The sequence below is a fragment of the Lepidochelys kempii genome, chromosome 1 (genome assembly GCF_965140265.1).
Source record: "Lepidochelys kempii isolate rLepKem1 chromosome 1, rLepKem1.hap2, whole genome shotgun sequence".
NCBI lineage: Eukaryota > Metazoa > Chordata > Testudines > Cheloniidae > Lepidochelys > Lepidochelys kempii.
The window spans coordinates 57,249,297-57,274,304 of NC_133256.1; the positions used below are offsets into that span (position 1 = coordinate 57,249,297).

The 25,008-nt window shown below is 42.2% G+C and overlaps 1 protein-coding gene across 17 annotated transcripts in view; it reads left to right on the forward strand.

Annotated features, from left to right (window-relative positions):
* The first annotated feature begins 1,466 nt into the window (after positions 1 to 1,466).
* Positions 1,467 to 25,008, forward strand: part of LOC140911290 (RCC1 and BTB domain-containing protein 2) — an 82,920-nt gene continuing 59,378 nt past the window's right edge. For 6 of the 17 annotated variants that reach the window (XM_073344020.1, XM_073344037.1, XM_073344098.1 and 3 more), the window contains exons 1-5: positions 6,715 to 8,956; positions 9,450 to 9,543; positions 12,487 to 12,553; positions 24,102 to 24,263; positions 24,497 to 24,647. In XM_073344020.1, the coding sequence (XP_073200121.1) occupies positions 12,512 to 12,553; positions 24,102 to 24,263; positions 24,497 to 24,647 (355 nt within the window). In that variant the 5' untranslated portion in view covers positions 6,715 to 8,956; positions 9,450 to 9,543; positions 12,487 to 12,511. Of the gene's footprint in view, positions 1,922 to 5,989; positions 6,687 to 6,712; positions 8,957 to 9,449; positions 9,544 to 12,486; positions 12,554 to 24,101; positions 24,264 to 24,496; positions 24,648 to 25,008 lie in introns of those variants that run through there. The other 11 variants (XM_073344046.1, XM_073343999.1, XM_073344029.1 and 8 more) reach the window with 11 other exon arrangements.

The window sequence follows — 25,008 nt, forward strand, 5'->3', positions numbered from 1 at the left end:
CAACAGAATAGACTGAGGGAACCTCACATCAAAATATCCCATAGCTCAGTGATTATCATTTTCCTGAGAGGTGGGAAACAGCCTGTTCAAACCCTTTCTCCTCCTCAAGCAGATAGGAGGAAATTGAATCCAGACTCCACACATCCCAAGTGAGTGGTCTAACTAGGGTGCTAAAAGCTATAGGGTGAGCATGGGAATGGACACCACCTCCTGTGGTGGCCTGATTTTGAATAGGGACCTAATCTGGTGCGCAGCCTCAGAGCAATTTGGGCCCCACAGGAGAGATAAGCAGGCAAAGGCCTGTCTCTCCCCAGTTTGTGGATCACTCTGTGACTTAGGCAGGAGATATACATCCAGGTGGCTATAGGGCAGTAGCAGTGCCTATACCTAGAAAGGAGTACTGCAGAAAGGGATCTGGGGATCATAATGGATCACAAACTAAATATGAGTGAACACTGTAATACTGTTGCAAAGAAAGCAAACATCATTCTGGGATGTATTAGCAGGAGTGTTGTAAGCAAGACACAAAAAATAATTCTTCTGCTCTACTCCGGTCTGATTAGGCCTCACCTGGAGTATTGTGTCTGTTTCTGGGCACCACATTTCAGGAAAGATGTGGACAAATTGGAGAAAGTCCAGAGAAGAGAAATAAAAATTATTAAAGGTCTAAAAAACATGACCTATGCCAGGAGATTGAAAAAACTGGGTGTGTTTAGTCTGGAGAAGAGATGAATGAAAGGGGACATAGTTTTTAAATACCATAAAAGGTTGTTACAGGGAGAAAGGGAGGGAGAAAAATTGTTCTCTTTAACCTCTGAGGCTAGGACAAGAAGCAACTACAGCAAGGGCGGAATAGGTTTAGGTTGGATATTAGGAAAAACTTCCTAATCATCAAGTTAAGCACTGGAATAAATTGCCTCGGGAGGCTGTGAAATCTCCATGATTGTAAACTTTTAAGAGTAGGTTAGACAAACACCTGTCAGAGATGGTTTAGATAATATTTAATCCCTCCATGAATGCAGGGGAATGGACTAGATGACCTCTGGAAGTCCCTTCCAGTGCTATGATTCTACATCCAGAGGCTGACACATAGGCACTTAGGGAACTTTTACAGCAAAAATTTAGCTGCTGAGTGAGTTTACATGCCTACGGGGTTGGGTAACAGCTGAGCGGGGGGTTCATAGATCGCACTGGTTCCTAAAGCTGGGATGCTGGCACCTAAAATCTGGAGGGTAGGTGCCTAAACACACTGTGGATCATCTGGGCCCTACATCCCACCCCTAAGTGTTGCCCCTCCCATTTCTTGTTACCAAAGCTGTTTCCTTGGCACCCCACAGCATGTTGTTTCTTGGGGGGGGGGGGGAATACATTGTACAAACAATGTATCCCCCCCCAGGCACATTTGGAGTCTCTGACTCGGGCTTCACCCCCCACTTCTACCCCGGGAGCTGGGGAAGTGTTGAGAGGCGCTGATTGTGCCCCAGAGCCCAGGGGATGCCCCCTCCCATGGCACAGGGCGCGCAGGGGCAAAGGGGCCGGGAGGCAACATTCACCCCTGAGCCTGCAGCCAGGAGCTGGCAGCCACCGAACAGGGCCAGGCGGCCGGGGGAGGCGGGGCTAGCTCTCGCCCGTCTTGCTCTCTCCCCACGGGAGCTCCGGGGGGCGGTTGGGCCCCCGGGAGAGGGCCGGGCTCCCCGCGCGCAGGCACTGGCAAAGCCGGGCCAGCCTGCTGAGGCTGGTGCCCCTGGCTCGCGGGGTTTAAAGGCTCTGCCGCAGCCAGCCTGTGAACGGCGGGAGGCGCCAAAACGCTGCCTCCCCCTTCGCCTCCCCCGCGGGCTGAGGAGGCGCCTGAGCGGAGCGGCCCGGGTCTAGCTGAAAGGAGGAGGAGGAGGAGGAGCCGCCGCCGCCGCCTGGGAGGAAGGTAAGCGATGGGGGGGGGGCCGCGAGCGCCCCACGCCCCGACTCGGGCTGCGGCGAGAGAAGCCTGCGCGCGCCTGGCTCTGGGGCGAGGCGCCGTTACCGTTCGGTCGCGCCGACGGTCCCGTTGGACAGGAACGTTTCCCCGCCCCCTCGGGAGCCGCCCGCTGCTGCGCCAGCGCCGCCCGAGGGGGTCGGGGAGCTGTGGCGGCGGCGTCCCGCGGGCCTGGGGGGGCCGGGGCCGTTGCTGGAGGGGGGCGTGGGGCGCTGCCGCTGGAGCCGTAGTCTCAGCCTGCCTCGCTCGGGCCGGGCCTCCGCCTGCTACAGCCGAGCGCTTCTTAGGGAGTCCACCCCCCGCGCCCGCCCTCCTGTTTCCGCTCGGGGGGAGTCGCGGTGGCTGGGCCGTACGGTCAGTGAGCGGCTCCGCGGGCAGCCAGCGGGGCCTGCTCTGACCCGTGTTTCTGCGGGGCCGGGCCCTGGCCTGGCGGGGCACACCGGAGAAAGGGGCTGTCGCCTGCGGGGCCCCGCCCTCACCGGAGGATTTCGCTCCTCCAAACCAGCCGCTCCCCAGTTCGAAGGTGCTGGGTGAAGTGGCGGCCAGGAAGCCCCTGCCGCTAGGGAGGCACTTAGGGTTACAGCGGCTCCGCCTAATTCTCTGCCTCTGCTGAGGAAGGTGGGGAGCCCGGTGAAGGGCTTTGGGCCCCTGCAGCGCTTCACTGAATGCTTCTGCCTTTCAGGGCGTGTGTGGAGGAGGCTCCTGGGCCTCTGCCCCTTTGCGATTTTGTAGATAGGAACCAAGACCTTGCATTTGGATTGGCAGACAGCCAATAATGTGCCAGTGTTGTTCCTGTACTCCGCTCTAATACATGTGATCTTAAGGGAAGGTACTGTTTGTTTTTATGTGGCTGATGCTACAAAAATTTTGGAGGCCCAACTTGAGAAGCCAGTTCCCACTCCACTGTTCATCAATTTCAAAACATCCTCTTCCTCAACACCATGTAATCCACTCTGGAATGAAACAGAACTATAATAATACTGATCTTTGGGGCAGTTATTCTGTTTTTGCTTTAGTACACCTTGCCTGTTGCTAAGCACTGTGTAAACTTGCAGCACAATATAAAGGATTTGACTTGTTGGAATTTAACTGTATATTGCATTATGTAGCTGTAATGTGTGGGAGGCCTTCACAGTTGGCCCCAGCTGTGGTAGTGGAATTGTCCAGCCTGAACCTCACAAAGGGCTAGGCTACAATGGCTTGGCGTCAGTCCACCAGAAGAGGGTGAAGCTTTCTTGACAGTTATATGGGAACACATTTTGTGACATTGCTGCTATCTCAGAGTCCAGGATCAGAGATGAAAAAACAGGAATTGCCATGCTGCATCAGGTCCATGCTCCATTCAGTCCATCAGCCTCTGACACTGGCCAGTACTAGATACTTCAGGAAAATATTAACAAAATCCTCAAATGGGTAATTATAGAATAATTTACACATGGGAAAGTCTTCTTATCCCCTTGCATAGAGTCTGGCCTGTGTCCTGAAACAGGAGAAATGTCAACTGTTTCGCACAAACAAAATAAATCCTTACAATTGTAATTATGTTATCTCTAAAAAAGTCCAATTGTTTTATATATCTAGCTACGCTCTTGGCATCAAAGGCTCCAGCTAGATTCTGACATTGCACATCATGATAAAGAGGAGTAAAGTAGATGCCATCCATTGAAGGGAATAAGCACAAACACAGCTGACTTCAGTGGGGTTGCAGTAGTATAGCACACAGAATTTACATAGTACTTAAGTTATTTATTGGTCACACAGTGAACTGTAGTAAATAAATAGTATTGTTAGCACCTCAAATGTCCTACCCAGTCCTATGGCTCTTACGCTTGCTTAACTCCCATTGAAGTCATTGTGGGTTTTGCATGCATAAAGGCATCAGGATCAGGACCTGTGCTAATATAGATTTGTCCAATAAATGTCTAGTAAGACAACTTTAATTGTATGATTAAACAAAAAGGAATTCAGATTTGAGGTGATCCATCTATTGAGTCTAGGTTTTGCAGAGCTCAGATGTTTGGAATTAAAGTATTGACAGACCATATGAGAACTGACATGCCCTGTTACAAAGGGGTAAATGCAATCTTCAGAACATTGCACAGACCTGAAATAGTTTTTTACTGAAATACCGATATTCCTAAAAATCAATTTTCCTCCGGACCAATGGCAATTTAAATGTGAAATTTGAAGCATGGCATCTGGAGTTCAAACAGCCATGTTCTTGAAAGAAAGGTCCTGATAGTGCAGGGAGCTGCACGTTAGCAGACACTTATGACAGTGCAGAGCCTCACTGAATGCTTCTAAAGACTGAAAGCCTGGGGAGTACTTCTGTTTATATTAATTTGAAATAACATTAAATTAAAAGAGGACTGAATTTTTCTTTTTAATTTTCAAATAGGAGCAAGTATTAATATTGAATTGATACTTTACAATTAATTAAAAAAAATAAAAGTTTAACATTTATTAATTAACCCAGCTTGTTTTTACCCTTAGTAGCAATATAGTTGTTTGCATTGTCAAGCTGTAGAACCGGGAAGATAAACCTATTTAAAAAAAAAGAAGAAAAAAATGAAGCAGCATAAGACCACTGCCAACTGGGGAAAAAAATTGCCAATGGGGGGGAAGAACATGCCAAATTAAAAGCCATGAAATAGAGAGGGAGAGTCAATATACAGTTAAATTCAGTGATGAGCTGTCAAAATCTTAACAACCGGTTCCCTTCTCACCCAACGAGGGGGTTGTGGTCCCCCCTCCCCTGTCCCCTGACTGCCCCCAGAACTGGGCAGGAGGGTCTCATGGGCCACCATAGTGGGGGGCCACCATAGTGGGTGCCCACCGTGCCCCGCCCCTGAGAGCCAGAGGGACCTGCTGGGGGGGTGAGGTGGGGAATCCCGGCGGTGCTTACCTGGGGCAGCTCCCAGGAAGCATCCAGCAGGTCCCTCTGGCTCCTAGAGGTGGGGTAGCATAGCTAGGGAGAGCAGCTGCTCCCCCCACTGATCACATCAAAAGTGGCGCCTTGAGCACCCAGGGAGTCGGTGCCTCAGGGCTGGAGCACCCACGAGAAGAATTTGGCGGGTGCAGAGCACCCACCGGCAGCTCCTGTCCCCATGCCGGCCCCAGCTCACCTCCGCTCTGCCTCCTCCCGTGAATGCGCCGTCCTGCTCTGCCCCCCCCACCTCCCCAGTTTCCCGCGAATTAGCTGTTCGCGTGGGAAGCTGGGAAGGGCTGAGAAGCAAGTGGCAGCTTCATGCTCAGGCCCAGGGAGGCGGAGGTGAGCTGGGGTGGGGATCGGTTCCCCTATGTGCCCCCCAGGTTACCAGCTGTGGCGTGGGTGGCCCTCCTCATGCCCGCCCCCCCCCCCCCCCAGTTCACCTCCCCTCCGCGGGCCTGAGTGCGAAGCAGCCACTGCCTGCTTCTCCGCCCTCCCAGGCTTCCCACGCAAACATCTGATTCACGGGAAGCCGGCGTAGGGGGGGCGGAGAAGCAGAGCGGGGCAGCACGTTCAGGGGAGGAGGCTGAGGTGAGCTGAGGCTGGGCGAGGAGCTGCCAGTGGGTGCTCTGCACCCACCAAATTTTCCCCATGGGTGCTCCAGCCCTGGAGCACCCATGGAGGTGGCGCCTAAGGGGCCACTTTTGGCCAGCCGTTAAATTTAGAAGCCTTTTTAGAACTGGTTGTCCCTCTCGGACAACCGGTTCTGAAAGGGCTTCTAAATTTAACAACCGGTTCCAGCTCACCACTGGTTAAATTCCAACAAGTCAAATCCTTTGTTCTGTGCTGCAAGTTTACACAGTACTTAGCAATAGGCAAGGTGTACTAAAACAAAAACAGAATAACTGCCCCAAAGATCAGTATTATTATAGTTCTGTTTCATTCCAGAGTGGATTACATGGTGTTGAGGAAGAGGATGTTTTGAAATTGATGACCAGTGGAGTGGGAACTAGCTTCTCAAGTTGGGCCTCTAAAAATTTTGCAGCATCAGCCACAAAAAAATAAACCGTACTTTCCCTTAAGATCACAGGTATTAGAGCTGAGTACAGGAACAATATTGTTACATTATTTTCCCAAAAGGTAGCTCTTACATTAATAAAATATTTATTTTTATTTTGTGACATTTAAGAAAGATCTGGAGAAATAAGATTCTTGGACTAATCATAACCCTTTTTCTCACAGCTGGGTTACTCACTAATTATCTGAAAATGATCCCATTGTAACTCCAAAATATTCTTACATTCAATTTTCATCATCTGAAACACTACCTTCAAAAAGTATGTTTACTCTTGTAGAAAGAGGTGGTGATATTTTAATTTGAATTTTGTAACTTTTAGCAAGATGAGATTTGTCTAATTGTAATTTTCCTGATCTTCAGATCTTTACCTGGAATTATCTGTGGATCTGCTCGCTCAGACAGACCCACAATTTCTATACAAGCTTTGTTACTATTTTCTGTAGCCTCTGTACATTTATATTGCCTTTTTTACATTATTCATCTTCTGCTTGGTAGTGATTAATTGATTATCATTTTCTTCTAGTTTTTTCTAAAGATTCATATTTATTACCAAATGTATCTTTAATTTTTGCCACGGTCAGGTAGGTGGAAATCTATTACTTAATGTATTATTTCATTTGACTAGAGGTGGTTGAAGAATAGAAAAAAACATTCTACACTATGAATACAAATAACTTGCCTCATCTCAGTTTCTGCTACCCATACATGTAAGTCAAGTAATGAAAATCAGTTTATTTAAATCACCTCTCTGACCCTTACTCTTTCTTTTAAGATTTCTCTCTTTTTTTTTTTTTTTTTAAGGCAACATTATTCCTTCTGGCCTTAAATATAGCATCATAAACTGACATTTCTTTGTAAACCATAAAAGGAGGAAAAGAAAAAAAAGGATTGCTCACGACATTGAGTTCTTAAATCTTATTCTTAGCTCTCTTCCTGTCCTGTTGTTTCTTGGGTTCAAAATATTAGTAGCCTTGAACATCTTCAAATAATTTCTAATATGTTTGTGATATTTCTAACATGCCTATCATAGCAGTATCTAAGGGTATGTCTATGCTTGGAGCTAGCTAGGGTTGTGGTTCCCAGCTTGCATAGACATATGTGCACTAGGTCTCATTGAGCTAGCATGCTAAAAATAGGCTAGCTCCCTGGGTATGTGACCACAGAGTCCAGGGGGCGGTTGTACTCAGGCCGGCTACCCCGTGCCACCACTCACTGCTGCCTGCTCTACTGCAGCTATGCTACTATTTTTAGTGCGCTAGCATGTCTACACAAGCTGGGAATCGCATACCTAGCTCCAAGTGTAGATGTAACCTATGTGGTAAAACAAAGATAGCACTGAGCTTGCCTTAAAGGGCAATATTTTGAACATCTTCCTTGTTCCTGGTGTACATGTGTGTTTTTTTTTTCTTTTGTTTGTTCCTTTCACTGTGTGTTACTCTTTCTCTCGCCCCTCCCCCTCATCCCCTTCTTTCATTCCCTAGCTACAGGTTCATCCTGGGAAAAGGTGTTTTCAGATAGGTGAGTCTTGCAATAAGTTGTAGGTTCAGGGCCTATACCCACATTGACTTCAATGGATCTATTCACAGGGATCAGGGCCTTACATTTGAATACAGTCAGGATTGGGCTCCATCTGATCTCTGACAAGATATTCTGCTGCTGAAGTCTTGCCTCTGGAAAAGATAGATTATGCCCCTAAACCTGTCTTATCCTGGGCCATTCTAATTGTAGCATCCCTACAGCGTGTAGCTGTCTTGCAAGGTAAAAGATGGGTATGTGGTATTTGAAGTATCTTAGATGTAGCCTGTAAACTGCCTTTAAAATTAATCTGGAAAGAGACAACCAGCCAGTGGAGATTGTGAATTAGTGGCTCCTTGCCACTGATCCAGTATGTGTCCAGGAGCAGTAAGGAATTCAAAAAGACCCCATGGCTTTGTACTTCCTTGACGGATGATCTTTGGATGCTCTCAGTCAAGGGTGAGATCACTGTTCCAGTAAGTTCGTCACATTTTTCCCTTCTTTCTAGTAGCATCACTTCCATCTTGTCAAGATTCAGTTTGAGCTAGCTGCTCTTCAACCAATGTTTTATTTCTTTCAGGCTCTGGAACATCTTGGTAATGGAAAAGGTCACATCAGTGGAGAAGCAAATGAAGAGCTATGTGTTGTCAGGTTATTGTTGATATTGGAGTCATGGCATTTCACTATCTCAAGTGTTCTCATGTTGTATGTTGAAGAAGCAAGATCATATTGAAAAGGGAACCCCAAAATGAGTGTTCTAGGAAAGAGGGAGCCCCTCATTCTCTGTGATACGTTTAATAGGAAGGAATGAATGAAGCCACCTGAGTACTATTCTTTCTGCTCCTGCCATGTCGTTTATATAAGCTAGCAGCACTTCATGATCAAAGGCTGCCTAGAAATCAAGAAGTATTGGAATAGAGGTTTGGCCCCTCTCTAAGGATATCAGTAGGCCATTAATTATGGCTTTTTCCTCATACTTCTCTCTCCCCCAACTCTCAACCAGTGGTTATAGGCCCTATATAAAGAAACTTCAATCTTGTATGTTTTAGGAGCCATCCATAGAGACATGTGAGTGTGATCAGTGGGATTCACAAACACTCCAAACAAGTGGGAGGAAAGACTAAACTGTATACCAAAAAATTCTGCTCACACGGAACACACATAGAGGGATAATTTATAGAAATTACATTACAAATAGAAATTAGCTCAATGGACCTGATCAAATATGTACAGTAAAATGCTGTTCTATGTTTCTAATTGAAACTAACTTATACTTGGGTCCCCAAACTCAATCTTATCTCTTCTGTAGAAGGCCCATAAGTAACTTGTCCAAGGCCACATGGTGAGTCAAGGACAGACCCAAGATTAGAACATAGGAATTCCCAGTCCTAAGGTCCATCCACAAGAACGTGCTGGCTCTGGTATTATACCTTGTCGTTGGGCTCCAGATAGGAGTGTTTATGTGAGAATCTAAAATATATTATATAAAATCATCTTTTTGTATGTGTTTCTATTAAAATAAAATGCTGGTGTCTTCACTTAAGAACTGAGTCTTTAGAATAAAGTTTGCTGTTTCCTGCTCCCTGCCCCTGTGTTCTATATAATTTATTAGAAAAACTGAAAGCTAAATTGTGACTAGATCTTAAACCATAGATCATTTTTTTCCTTGCATCTTTGGGCATTCTCTTGTGTTGGTTATTTTTAATGTAACAAAAACTAGTATGCAAACAAATGTCTTTTGGATACTTGTTTCAAAGTAAGGCATTTCAATTATTTAATGCATATTTTAAGATTTGATAGATGAGGATCTCTGATAACATCTCAGCAACAGCTAAAATTGTACTTTCCTGCTGTAACTGTAGTTCTTGAATATTCATTATTTATATATATTTTTAATGTGATTAAAGTATTTTTTTCTTCTGTCTTATTTTGAGTATTTAGTATTTATTTTTCAGCAACAGCATTCTTGCTCTGGTAATCTGACTTCCTAAGAATACACAAGACATGTGATTACAGATGGATCATCAGTAGTACTTTAAAAATATACAGGTAAAATAATTTTTGACCAAATTGGTGGCTCCATGCTACATTACTTTTTTTTTTTTTTTAAAGGACTCAAGTTAAACTGAAATCTAATATTTTAGAAAGAACACCTTTCATGCAAATATCTAGAGACCAGGGTGTATTTTTTCACTAAACTTTTCTAAAGGGATTCTGATAAAGGAACAACCCCCTGGTAGTTGCGGGAACCCAAGGCACTCCAGGGGGGACTCTGTGCAAGGGCAGGGGTCTGTCCATTCAGAACAGCTTGCAGAATTTGTCCCCAGAGTTAGTTACTCCTTTTTCCTGGAAATGAGTTGAAAGGTGTTCTACCTCCCTGATCTTCTCTTAAAGGTGAAGAAGAGGGGGAGTGGAGAATCTCTTTCCTCCACTGAATTAGAATAATGGTAGTTGAAATGGACCGTCCTAAAGTATGTGGACGTTTACTAACGAATAGAAATGAATTTGAAGACAAAAGTGCCATGCTTTGTTCTAAACATAAATTACAATATTCCAATCCAGTGATAAATAGCATTGATTTATAGGTTTCAGATCAATGAGAACAAAGGCTGAGGGGATATTATTGCTCTGTATAAATACACCAGGATGGCAAACACCAGGGAGGGAGAAGAACTGTTTAAGGGCAATGTTGGCACAGGAACAAATGGGTATAAGATGTCCATGAATAAATTTAGCGTGTAAATTAGAAGACGGTTTCTAACCATTAAAGAAGTACGGTTCTGAAACAGCCTTTCTATAAGAATAATGAAGATAAAAAACCTAACTCATTTTAATATTGAGTTTGGTAAGATTATATGACAGGATTGCCTGTGATAGCAGAGGTCTGGACTTGATGACCCAGGAGGTCTCTTCAATTCCTATGTTCTTAACCTTTCCAAAATGTAGAATTCCGTATTCACATTTAAATTGGAAAATCTAATCCATAATTCATGACTATACTCTTAGGAAACCTGTCAGTAGTATAAATTTACTGTATTCTAGGAAAGCCCTAAATGTCTCCTGTGGGACATATGCCAGGGTTGCTAAGGAGAGCTGGAAGACCGGAAGGCTAAATACTACATAAGGTCCAGAATTAGCAAGTTACTATAAGCATCTGAGTGTTCCCATTAGATTCAATGTGACTACTTGCATGCTTAAAGTTAGGCACATTCTTAAGTTAAATGTTCACATACATGGCACCCTTCACAAACATAATGTACTATTATTTGTTGTGTATTGGCAGCACACACAGTTTCTTACCAAGACAGATGCCCTGTTGTGTTAGGTGGTATACAAACACAGTGGGAAACCCAACAGACAAGCATGAAGTTAACTGCTTCTGTTTTACCCTATTATAAGTGGAAAAAGTAGAGGGGGGAGATGAGACGAGGATAAAGTGGAAATAATAGGGTATCCTATGGAACATGGGATGAAAGTCAATTTGGGCAAATGAAGAGTCCGTCCTTAACATATGTGTAATCTCATTATGTTTGGGATGTTAAATGCATAAAATCAAGAAATTCAAAATGGTAGTTTCCAAAGTAGGTGTAATTAATTCGTTTTACATATACAGCATTTTGTATTTGCAGTTAAATGTATGCCTTAAGGTATGTACATGTAATATGGCTAAGCAATAGTTACTGTGCCATTTTAATTTTATTTGGGATTTGTTTTGGTAAGAGAATAGAAGGAAGCATTTTTTAACTCTATATAATTAGATTCCATACACACTTCAAATGTATATCTTTGGCTTGTGTATTAGTGTACAGAATTTGAAATTAGAAGTATGTATGTCAAGCAGAAAGGTAACTAGATCTCTAGAGCTTCTTTTGATGCCTTCTTTAAGGTGTAGTACTCACCTAAAAAGTGATTATATAAAAGTGGCACCTTATTGCTCAGCAGATCTACTCCCTGTCTTTATTCAGAATTGTATTTGACTTTCTGTAGTGGAAAAAGTAAGATTGTTATTACTGTCTGCCCTGCAGAATCAACACACCTTTGAGAAAATTAAATTATTTTTTGGCTTGTTCAATAAATAATTTTTAACACAGTTTCAATAACATGGCCATCTGTACAATCTCACTAAGGGCAACAGGGTTGCATATATGTAGTTAAGGGAAGAATTTGAGGATAGTGGGATTGCACTAGTTTATCTGAAGGCAGAATTTGATCTGTACAATCTGTTCCTGTTGTTGATGCAAGAATTGGAAAGCACATAACTTGACATTCGGATACCAGGTTGAGTTTGCAGAGCTGTCAGTTTTCCTTGTAAACAGAAAATTTTAAGGGAATCATTAAACAATAAAATTGGAAACCCAAAAACCCAATTTATATCCGTAAAGTCACTTTCCAGAGTAGAACTGCAAGGAACAGTATCTGAGGGGGTTATTGCTAAGCAGGGCATATGTGCAATATACTGTCTTTTTTACATCATCATATCTTTGTTTCCTGGTCAGCTTTGTTCAGCTTTAGAAAAGCACATAATTATCACTTTAAGCATTTGTATTAGCCAAGTTTTAAATTCATTCTTTCTATTAGAGTGCATAAAGGATGTAGAAAATTACTTTAAGCATTAGACACACTTTTTCCTTCCCACTCCGAGTCAGATACCTGAAAAACAGATGAAAATTTTTCCTCCCCCCACCCACTCCACCCAAATCACCATTAGGCTAAAAACTAGCCTGAGAATATTCAACTCAACTTATTGGAAGGTTATCTTAATTTCAGTCAGTTTTGAAAAACTGCCTTTTCGGTGGGAGAGCAGCAGGCCAGAGTCCCTCTTTGTAATTTTACAGAACAAATGCCAAGAAGTTTGTCCTGTCCTTGATCTCCTTCTCAACACACACATTTTAGTTGAATTGAATTAAAACACTTTAAAAGGTAGAAAATTCCATAAGATACAGTCACAAGGAATATGGCATCTTGATTTTAACCAAAATTATTTCTGTGCAGGCCTGTGGTACAGGATCGAGTCCATATGGAGCCCGAATCTCCTGTTTCCCATGGAGTCACTGGCAAGGTCAGAGTTGAGCATCACAACAGAATATGAGTTTGTATTGTGCACGTCATGGTACATTACTTGAAACTAAAGAAGTTTAGTTGGCTGCATTATAGTTGTGCTTTAGTAAAGGTTATGAGTGTATCACAAGACCAAGAATTTAGATAAGCAGCATTTCTCTCACAAGTGTTAATGTTCTCATCTGATTCGAGAGAACGTTAAACAGAGGAGCAGTATATTTTTATTAAGTAGTTTGACTTGTTCCCCTTGTCTACAGAATCACTTTAATTTAATTTATCATGCAGCTCCACACTAATTCATTCTGGCCTAGTGTTTTGGCAACACGCATCTGTAGGAATTAATTATTCTACAGTGGTGTGATAACTTTCCTCTAGCCATTTTTTCATCCTGGGAGTGTAGAACTGAATAAAACACTTAATTCAAGTTTGGGAGCATAACAGTGAATTTTTAAAATTAACTATCCTAGAAAGAAAACTGGGCTAGCCAGTTTCTGTACAGGTTGTTAAGATCAGATGGTTTGAAGAAGTGTCGAATGATCCAAGCCTGCACTGGTTGTGGAGCAGTGAATATGAAAGCTACATTCACAAAGATAAAATCTCCCTTAGTGTTTGGACTTGCTTGCAATTTTGGTCTTTAGACTTCTCAACAGCACAGTAGGTGGGCAGTCAGAGGCAGTTCTTCCATTAATATCATCTTCTTCAAGTAGTGTACCTATGGGTGCTCAATGTCAGGTGTGCGTGTGATCCATGCGTCTTTGATTGGAGATTTTGGTAGCAGTGCTCATACAGCCTGCGCATGCGCTCTACACAACCACATGCTCTGTACCCAAGATATATAGAGCTGCTTGGGCAACCTCCCCATCCCCCAGTTCCTTCTCACCACTTTGGCCTGGGATGGAACATTTAGCATGCCTGTTTCTATCCTTCAGAATTTAGCTTCTGCCTTTAAGTTTAGTTTAGTGCAGTTATTTACTTTTTATATGTTTCATTTTGTATGAGGGGCTTGTTTTATACTTCTGATCATCTAACCTTACCCAATCATCACCATAACATCGGATGTATCTCTTTTGGACTGGAGAGGGGGTTGCACTTAGGGACACACACCATTCAGGGCAAATAGTCCAAGAAGCGTTTTTACATATCAATTTTTTGGAGCTGCGGGCAGTCAGGAATGCTTGTGTTCACTTCCTCCTATTAATTGGGGGCAAATCTGTGAAGGTCATGATAGACAACATAGCCTGCATGTTCTCCATCACCTGTCAAGGGAGCGGGGGAAGATCCTTTTTTCTTTTGTGCCAAAGCAATAAAGCTATGGAACTGGTGGATAGCCAATCATACCCTCATTTCAGCCACTTACTTTCCAGGGGTACGAAACACCATGGATGACAATCTCAGCAAGCACTTCTCCCAAGATTACAAATGGGGGTTGGACTCTCAGATTCTTAGTCACATATTACTGACCTCAGGGCTTCTCTGGGTTTCACTGTCACAGTCAACAACAGGAAGTGCAAACAATTCCACTTGAGCAGAGGTTGAGCCTCCATTCACTTGAGATGCCTTCTTTGTTCCATGAATTAAGGGTCTTTTGTATGTGTTTCCTCCAACATATTTCATCCTCAAATTGATAAACAAGATCAAGCAAGATAAAGCCAAGACCACATTAGTGGTTCCAACATGGCCCAGAGGGTCTGGTACCCTTACCTGATTCACTTTGCTGTCTCTCCACTGTTGACTCTTCTGTCCGTTCCCCACCTGCTCTCTCAGATCTCCGGTCAGACTCTCCATTCCAATCTGGGAGTTCTTCATCTCAAGGCTTGGCTGCTCAATGATTCTCAGGAATAGACTCTTCCTATTCAGCAGAGGTACCACAGGTGTTATTAATCCACAGAAAAATGTCTACACAAAGTACTTACCTTCAGAATGGAAGGGATTTCAACACTGGTGTGTCCGACAACAATTTTCACCCATTAATTCTTCCCTCTCTGCCAACCTTGACTATTGGAATGATAAAAGTCAAGATTATCTATGAGTTCCATTAGGGTTCACTGGTGGCTGTAAAGGCATTCCGTTCCTCTGTTGAGGGATTCTCAGTGTATGCTCATCCAAGGGACTGAGAAACCTTTCTTCTTAGATTAGGAAAGGATCTGTAAAGGATCTAAACTTGATACTTAATTGTCTTATGAAACCCCATAACATAACGGCAGATACAGGCAGTCCTCGACTTTGACGTTTGAGTTATGACGAACGGCACTTATGATGTTTATAAATACTCATTGTGTTTTGATTTTACGATGTCGGTTTTGACTTTACGATGCTTGATGTGACATTGTTCCCATGGGAAATTTGAGTTACGATATTTTTTACTTTAGACGTGATATTCAGGAACCAATTGTGTCATAAGTCCGAAGATTGCCTGTACTCCTTTTACACTATTCTTCAAAGACAGAGTTTGACTATGACTACATCCTAAGTTCCTTTCTAAAGTGACTTCTGAATTTCACATCCACCAAGTCATCCATCTCCCAAGTTATTTTCCCAAACCCACACCAGTTTAAGGAAGGTGCTGCCTTCAACACTTTGGACATTAGTTTGATTCTGTCCAGATAAAACCCTCCTATGTGGAAAGTCTCCCAGACTATTTGTTTTGATTGGGAACAGATCCAAGGCGTCCATAGTCTCCACCCAGAGTATCTGGAGGTGGATCTCAGGATGTATCCTCATATTTAACCTCATCATAGGGTGATAGCTCATTCTATGAGATATCTGTCTACATCAGTGGTGTTATTTAAACGTTCCTGTTCTTGAGATTTGCAAGGCTACAACCTGGACTTCGATACATACCTTTTCCAAACATTATGTGGTGGTTCATTTTTCTAGATCAGATGCTGCTCTGAGCAATGCAGTTTTGTCTTCAGTATTAGACTCAGCTCTGAAGCTCCCCCATCCTGATGAAAGTACTGCTCTGAAATAACTTGAAGTGGAGCACCATAGGAACACTAATTGAAGGAGGAGAGAATACTCATCTTGTGCAGGAATTGGAGTTCTTTGAGTTGTGTGTTCCTATGGATGCTCTACTGCCTGCCCTCCTTCTCCTCTGCTTTGGAGTTTTCTTTGTGGGACTTTGCAGTAGAGAAGAAACTAAGGCCGGTTCATCTGTGCAGCCCTTTATATCCCCACAATGGGACACACGGATGTGTAGGATGCATACATGGGCCAAATGGGCACTGCTACCAAAAATCTCCCATCAAAGGTGGATGGGGCACACGTGCACCTGAAGTGGAGCACCCATAAGGACACACATCTCAAAGAACTCCAGTTTACTGTACAAGGCAACTAACCTCTTCTACCTGAATACTTGAGAAGGACCATTACACACTATCATAAAAACACAAAATGCTAAAAGAGTGGATTGTCTTATATGGAGTTATTAGATTGTCAGGCCAGGGGTTCATAAAACCTTTCAGACTTTTTGGAGAAAATTGGACGTGGAGTATGGAAGTCAAGGAGATCAATTTTGAAAATAAGGGAGCCACAAATACCATCTCAGTCCCTTACTGTGTCGAACACATCTGTTAATTCCTAAGACAGATTTCTAATTAATTCATGGGTGTTAGTAAATTGTATTAAAGCATCTCTATTTTTATATTTTACGAGGATTTTAATATAACAATATTTGTATTAGGCAGTTTTGATGGTAATTTTTTTTCATTGTTTCCTACAATGTATGATTTTAGATTGTAAGTAATGTTAAAGAAATGCTGTAATTTTCATTACATTTTATATAAGGGTATCTCTGAGTGCCTCTAGACTAGGGATGTTGCTGAAGAGAAAACCACACCGTTATTTGTTCTGACCCATCAGCTGGGCAGATAGGAGAGAACTGAAACACAGACTCTAAATCTTTAAGAAACCAGTGTCCATGTTCATGAAAGCCAGGAAATTTGTGCAGATGGAGATAAACCGTGGTTGTTCTTTAGAACTTCAGGCTACATCACATCAGCAAATGCAGCTTGGAGAACAGTCTGTGACATTGTGAAAAGCAGTCACTTTAAGAGTCTGTGATATTTTTAAAAAGAAAGAAAACTCAAAAACTGCACATCAATCAAATATCAACATTGAAGTATTACTTTCTGACCTAATTAGACAAACATTTCATTGGTTTTGTGTTCATAATCAAATGTTAAACAGTACCAAACAAGGAATGCAGAGCACTGAAGAAGGCATTTAGCCACTGTGTTTATTTATAGATGCATTCAATATTATTTTGACTTACTGTTCAGTGAATGTCTTTAGGTAGGGTGCATTGAAAAATAAATAAGGCTTTTAATCAGTTCTTCTTTGAGTAGATGCAGACATGTATTCCAAGTAGGTGTGTGCGCATGCCAGAGGTGGAGACTTTTGCCTAGCAGTACCCATAGATGGGCAGTGCTTGTGCCTCATGCCTGTTGCCCCTCCCTGGGCTATATGAGGTGGCGCTGCCTCGAGTCCCCTCAGTTCCTTCTCACTGCCTGTTGGCTGTAGTTGGAGCTCTCTGTGGTTGCTGCGTCACAATCTTGCAATTTATCTTTTAAGCCTAGTATTATTGTACCTAGGTAATAGTCAGTAGTGTTAGAGTAAAAGTTCTAGACTATAGCACAGTGGTAACAGTAGTTCTCCCCAGTGATGCCCTCACTGGGATGCGAGCATTGCACTTTGTGTGAATTAGCGATTCCCAACAGTGACCCCCACATGTGGTGTTTGCTCTGTCTTGGCAAAGCCAAGTTTAAAGAGTGCTGCTGTTCGATCTTTAGGTCTTTCAAAAAGAGGACTCAGGTGACACAGGACCTTTGCCCGAAGCAGCACCTGCTTTGAACAGGCCATGAGGCCTGAGCCAGTACTGAGGACCTCCTTAGGCTGCAGATTCTCCTCAGGCTTGGAAAGTGCTGCTGCTTCCCGTTCTGGGGCACGGGCCTTTCCAAAGAAGTGCAGGAGCTGTTCTCCGCCATCAGTACCAAAGAAGAGGCCACATATGATTGATTGTGAGTGCTCCAACTCCTGGGGTGACTCTTCTGGTGCCATCTCTGGTGAACAGGATGGCATGGGTGCCTTCGACCCTCCCTAGATAGAGGGTAGTGAGGGCAGACACCCTGTACCGTGGACTCTGGTTCCAGCCTCTGAGTGTCTGTTGAGTCTGGTGCCAACGGGAACAATGCCAGTAGCGACAGTGTCAGTAATGTTGTAGTAACAGGCTGCAGTGACCTTGCTCTGCTTTTCGGTCCTGTCCTCACTGCTGGTCCAAAATTTGTGAGGTTGGTGCCCGCAATGGCCCCCCAGTTAGAGCATGCAGCTGAACTCCTGAGCCCTTTTGCACAGCACCAGGAAGCACCCCTTGCAGGTGTTGGTATGGACATGGTATCGGAGACAGTACAAGGTTCTTCAGTACTGGGCCGTTCCTTGGCACTGATGCAGTCGATGCTGGGGATGGTTCCACGGAGGTTGTCACCGCCCTCAACGTCAAGGCTTGCGGGTGCTCTGGTACTGTTTGCATTGGGACTGATCTTGCCTTCTGCACCATTGGTGCCAACTACCATGGGAGAGCCAATTCCAACCTCATTCTGGGCCACTGACGAGTCGGACTGCCTGTTGGCTCCCTCTAGAGTTGCTCCTCCTATGTCTACGAGATCCTGACACACCTCTGCTTCAGAGTCAGGATCCTCGTCCTCCCATTCCACTTCACTGGAGGAAGTGTGAAGGCCATCAGTAGACCAATACAGCTACCAGGGATGGCATGCACCCCCAAGGTCAGGATGGAGGCCCCTGGTGTGGCGCCTACTGGCCGCCAATGCCTTACCCATACCAGTGGCCCCCTTGGGCTTAGTGGGAAGCTCCTTGCTCCCACAGGACTTGCTTGTCAGCCAAATCAAAAACAAGATCACCAGCTTCTGTGGCATTGGTAGTTGCAGATCAGCTGCAAGTCCAGATGCCCACAGTTTCCCTTCCTGCAGAGCTGTTGGAGTTTTCCCACCAAGAGACTCTGCCTCGTCCCCAGACAATGCAGTGTTGCCTGGTTCATCCTTTCCTTCCATCCTGGAGGAGTTCAAGGCTTAACAGGACCTTTTATGTCATGTGACCTTGTCCCTTGGAATTTAGGCGGAGTTTCTGCAGAAGAATACCCATAAACTTGTGGACATTCTCCAGCCCTTTGTCCCGGGGAGAGTGGCTTTCCAGTTAATGAGGTGCTCCTTGAGCCTGTGAGGGCACTTTGAGGTTTGCTGGTCTCAGGACCACTGGTGGCCAAGCACTTGAAGTGTTGTTTTGTGCCTCTACAAAGGTTCGAGGGGTTCTATTCCCATCCAGCCCTGAATTCCTTGGTGATCACGGCATTGAATGACAGAGTCCATCAGGACAGGTTCAAGTTCTCCCCAAAGGACTTGAAGTGCTTTGATCTTTTGGGTAGAAAGATACACACCTCCTCTACAGATGAAGATCACGATCAGGAGCAGTTCCCCGAGGCTTTCCAGGATGAATTTTGGGTAGTTTTGTAGAGCACTGCTTGGTGGCTAAAATGTCTCTGCAATCTGCCCTTGATGGGGCAGATACATTGACCAGACTGTGATGGGCCCAGCCTGGGCTGCCTCTCCAAGGCTTTTCACTGCAGCTGGCAGTTATCTTGATTGTTACGCAGGTTATTAGGCCCCATAATTGCAAAGTTTATTGTCTTTGTTTTAGGATCAGTGTAACTTTGGAGAAACAAGCTGTTCTCTATTTGATGCAAAATTTTATTAAAACTTTGAATTCTACAATCTTTGGTGATAAATAGTCACTGATAACATACAAATCGAAGGAATTTTGATTGAGGCTCAGACACTATTTCAGTAGAGAAGTCTTGGTGGAGAATTATTTGTTTAGGTTGTTTAAACTTGCAAACTTGTTATGAGGTAATTGGCTTGTGCTAAATGGGAGGATTTTATCCTTATTCAGAAGACATTTTTATACTTACATATGGAAGTCTAAATGATAGATAAATTCACAAAGATTATATATTTGGTGATCTGAAGCAGTATTGAAACAGATACATCTAAAACCACAAAGGAGGAAGATAATGAAGACTTTGTTTATTTCAGACGCCTGAAAATAAATGTGGATATTTTTCAAGTGCAAGGGTGTTCTTGGGTAGACTTTTGAAGGAGGTTTTCTTTTTCATCAAAAGATTTGGTAATGTAATGGGGATTATGAATTTTTTAAAAGTTTTTAATATCTTCAAGTATATGATGGGGGAGTTATATGATGAATAGTTTTGAAATGCTTGTTTAAAAATGAATATTTAGTAGTAATTGTGTTTTTTTTTAAATACCTATTATTAAATCCTTTCCCATCCCTACCTCCCCTCAACAAAGGACTGACTGCTATTTTAATCTCTCTGATGGACTAATTTTTATGAAGTACATATTACTTTAAAACAGTTTGTTTGACTATTTTAGAATTGTTGGCTTAAAATCAAATCTATTTAAATTCTGTCCTTTAAAAACGAATACATAAAAATAAGAAACCAGGGGTGAAATCCTCACTTTTTTTTTTTTTTTTTTGCTATTTATTTCATTGGGCTAGGCTATCACTTAAGTTTTTATTGTTTGCCACAAATTGTAACTAACATCCAGATTAGACTAAACTGAAAAACTAGGTCTTTACAAATATTGCAATGATGTCAATAGCTAAGAATTTGAAATAAATAAATAGTTTGCTTTCATCAGGGTGGATTTAAATCATGATTTAAATCACCGGTCAGAAAGACTCGATTTAATCATAAATTTCTACATAAAAGTGCATTCTTGTTGGTTGTTATAACCTTAATACATATTCTTCACAACTCAGAGATAGATGTAGGTTTCATTTTTAGAAGGTACACACTATATATTTTTAAAGTGATTTATTTTGAAAACTTTTCAGATTAGTTTTACAGCTATATCAGAAAATGAATGATTGTTTGGTTATTTCATTTACCAAAGTTAATTGAAGCAGATATTTATGAAGTCATTGGGAAGTGAACTATCTCCAGCTCAATAGGTTAATCATTAATATTTGGAGGATTTTCTTACCATGCTGTATTAGGAGGAGAATATCACCAGACAGACCTGTAAATTGTTTTATGGAACTAAACCAGCAACGTTGTGTATTCTGGATTTTTTTCTTCAACATCAAACATATAATATTTTAACAAAACAACCATATGAATTTTTGAATTTAGTTAAACATTCAAGTTTTTTAAAATCAGGTTTGTTTCTGTTAAAATTGTTTTTAAAATACTTGAATGAAACATATTTTTTAAAAAACCAAAAATTAAATTGACTGTATCAGAGAGGTTAACATGAGAAACTTAAAATATTGGCTTCTGCAGCTAATTTAGTCATCTTCACCTTCATTTTCCTGTTTCTTCATAATCTGGAAAAGAAAAAGAAGCTTTCTTGCTTTTTCAGGTCCCAAATGATTTCTCAGTTTGGAATGAATTAGTCCAAAGGAAGAAAATATTCTTTCTACCCTGGCAGAAGAAGCTACTGCTGTTAAAAGTGAGATTATCACTTCAACAGTCTCTGAATCCAAGTGCTTAAGTGACTTCCACAAGTTCACTGGTGTGACTTTCTTTAAAACATCACCAGCAAACATATATTTCTTGTATGGTTCTTATTCCCAAACTGGATCTCTTTTATGGCCTGCTGCCATTGTAGGTTTTCCCTTCTAGTGAGAGAATGGTATGGTAGATCTCAGATTAATGAAGGTTACGCTCAGAAAGACCTCAAGACTTCTGGAATATGCTGCTCAAACCGTTTCACTTTTGTTTCCACTGCCTGTCCCTCCCTTCTCACATTTATCTCCAGACTTCTTCTCCTTGTCCAGATCTATTCCGCCCCCAACAATCTTCTTTCTATTCATTGAACCTTTTGAAACTTTGCACTTTTAGAGAGAGGTAAGGGATTCACTCTGTGTACACAAATTTGCAGAGGGACAATAGGGTTGAGGTCTGTTATTTCTCATCTCTATACATTATTTATTTTTTAAAACCAATTTTTTTTGTTAACAAGCATGTTATTTCTGTAGACACAAATCCACAGTTTGAGAACTGCAAAACTCAGCATCTCTGATCGTATCTTCTAGACTGAGCACTGAGTCCCATTGGGTAGATAGAAAGATTAACCTAAATAATCTATACAGAAGCCCTGGGAAGCCCATAAGATTGGGTCCCTAATTCATGAACTATTGGAACTCATTTACAAAACTCTTCTTAAACATGAATATATTGTCTCTTAGTACAGAATTAGAATTTATAATCCCTATTCCATGATGAGATATCTTTGAGCTAAAATGTATCTTAATTAAAACTATCTTTAGATCGGATTTTTTTGATAAAATGCTTTTTGAGGAAAAAACCTCTGTTTTTAAAAAAAAAAAAATCATTGATTTTTATCCACCCTGGTTTTCATTTAGAGATCTGTTTGGGGGCTGGTTCGTCCTCCATCACAGGATAGGGCAGCCCAAAAGACTAACTTCTGTCCTTGTTGCAGTAGCCTGTCAGGGCCATTGCGCTGGTATAGAATTGCCGAGGTGTAGGATCACCACAGTCACTCTCCCATCCACGTAGAATACCCGCAGAGCCTCAGCAGGTGATAGTCTCCTATGTGTGTGGAGGGTGTAAAGTTGGTTCTCTGGCTCCTGCACAGGAATCATAGAATCATAGAATATCAGGGTTGGAAGGGACCCCAGAAGGTCATCTAGTCCAACCCCCTGCTCAAAGCAGGACCAATTCCCAGTTAAATCATCCCAGCCAGGGCTTTGTCAAGCCTGACCTTAAAAACCTCTAAGGAAGGAGATTCTACCACCTCCCTAGGTAACGCATTCCAGTGTTTCACCACCCTCTTAGTGAAAAAGTTTTTCCTAATATCCAATCTAAACCTCCCCCACTGCAACTTGAGACCATTACTCCTCGTTCTGTCATCTGCTACCATTGAGAACAGTCTAGAGCCATCCTCTTTGGAACCCCCTTTCAGGTAGTTGAAAACAGCTATCAAATCCCCCCTCATTCTTCTCTTCTGCAGGCTAAACAATCCCAGCTCCCTCAGCCTCTCCTCATAACTCATGTGTTCCAGTCCCCTAATCATTTTTGTTGCCCTTCGCTGGACTCTCTCCAATTTATCCACATCCTTCTTGTAGTGTGGGGCCCAAAACTGGACACAGTACTCCAGATGAGGCCTCACCAATGTCGAATAGAGGGGAACGATCACGTCCCTCGATCTGCTCGCTATGCCCCTACTTATACATCCCAAAATGCCATTGGCCTTCTTGGCAACAAGGGCACACTGCTGACTCATATCCAGCTTCTCGTCCACTGTCACCCCCAGGTCCTTTTCTGCAGAACTGCTGCCTAGCCATTCGGTCCCTAGTCTGTAGCTGTGCATTGGGTTCTTCCGTCCTAAGTGCAGGACCCTGCACTTATCCTTATTGAACCTCATCAGATTCCTTTTGGCCCAATCTTCCAGTTGGTCTAGGTCCTTCTGTATCCTATCCCTCCCCTCCAGCGTATCTACCACTCCTCCCAGTTTAGTATCAGGGCCTACTGTGCATGGGTATTCCTTATGGAGAGGGGCTGGGGAAACCCTTTATGGCTCCTATGCACTTGTTGAGCTGGCACAAAGGGGCCACAAGCCATGGGTGAATTCCCCAAATCAGTGGCATATACTGCATATAGTCGCACTTTAATGGAGTTTTTCAAGGGTTTATGACCATTATTTAGACCTTCATTTAGCAAGGCACTTAAGCATGTGCTTAGCTTTCATCATGAGTAGCTGCATTGACTACAGTTGAGCTAGTGTCATGCCTCTAGTTAGACATATTCTTAAGTGTGTAACTGAATAGTGGCTGTTAACACAAACATTGTTTTTAGTGCTGTACAGACATTGGAAAGACAGCTAGATCCTGCAAACTCCTACTACCAGGTGTAGTCCCACTGAAGTAAAAGACTTAGGCACCAAAGCCCATTGAAATCAATGAATGTTTTCCCATTGATTTCAGTGGGTTTTGGATCAGAATCTAAATGTTTGTGGAATAAGGGCCTAAATTAGTCATAGGTAATACAGTTCAACCATGCATAACATATTGAAAGGGAAAACTATTAATTATGTTTGTCATAGTCCAAGAAACAGAACATTGAACTTAAGCTGCACAAGCTAAGTCCATAAAAATAGCTTCTTGTTCTCTCTTGGAAGCAAGGGAATTTAATTTCTGAAATATAAATTTTGGAAAACTAGAGACAGAACTGATTGTCTCAGTATGTCTACACGTTATTGGGTGCTTTTCTCTAATTTTTTCTTTTGTTCTTTATCATGATGTGTAGGGTTGTTTTTTTAATCACTGTCTGTCCAGAGCTTACTTTTGAAATAAGACATTGTTTTGTGGTTGGGGAAGAAAGTAATACCCTTTCTTATCTACTGCTTTATTTTTCTTTAGATTTAGCCCTTTCATTGTACAAGGTTGAACATTTTCCTTTTTTCTAAATATCTCATATCACTTTTTAATCTCAGCAGGTGATACATGCTACTTTCTTATCAGCCCTGAAGATGTTGGATGTTGGAAAATGGCCAATTTTTGCTCTCTGCTCTCAAGAAGAACTGAAGTTAATTCGTCAAGCCTGTGTATTTGGTAGTGCTGGTAATGAAGTGTTGTATGCAACTGAAAATGATGAGGTAATTATCAGAGAAAGTGTATATTAGTGCAATATTATTTGGTAAATATTTGATTCATTATTAATTCAAGATAGATTAGCAGTGAAGCCAGAATTATGATGATAGACCCTGGAGAAGTATCATACATTAATTATTGAATAAAGAAAGTTTAGGATTGATTATTTTAATTTAAATGGTAAATGTTACAGTCGTAATAAAGAATGTGCTACATTAACAATAAGATTTTATAACAGGTGTTTGTGCTTGGCACCAACTGCAGTGGCTGTTTGGGAACAGGCGACATTCAGAGCACTATTGAACCACAGAGATTAGATACTTTATGTGGCAAAAAGATAGCCTGTCTGAGCTATGGAAGTGGTCCTCATGTTGTTGTTACTACTGCAGGTAATGTGTGGTGAGAATATTGTATTTTTAAAATGTGTGCCTTCTTCAGTTGGCCCAATTATTTGTGAGAGACCTGAGCTGTGAGAGTGAAATGGACAATCCTGCTTCTTAGACTGATATAGTATTAGGGAAAATGCAAAGGTATAGATTCTGTGGAAGGATTAATAATTATTCTGTAGTTCATATCCCAATAGATACCTGATGAAGTGGTACATCAAACATTGTTTAACCTTCCTGATAGGATGCTATGGCTCCTAAAATGCTTGAAAATATACTTTTCAATGATACAAAGTGGAGATGGTATATTTCAATAATGATAATAATACTACTAATAATTAATAATATATTATTGATATTATTT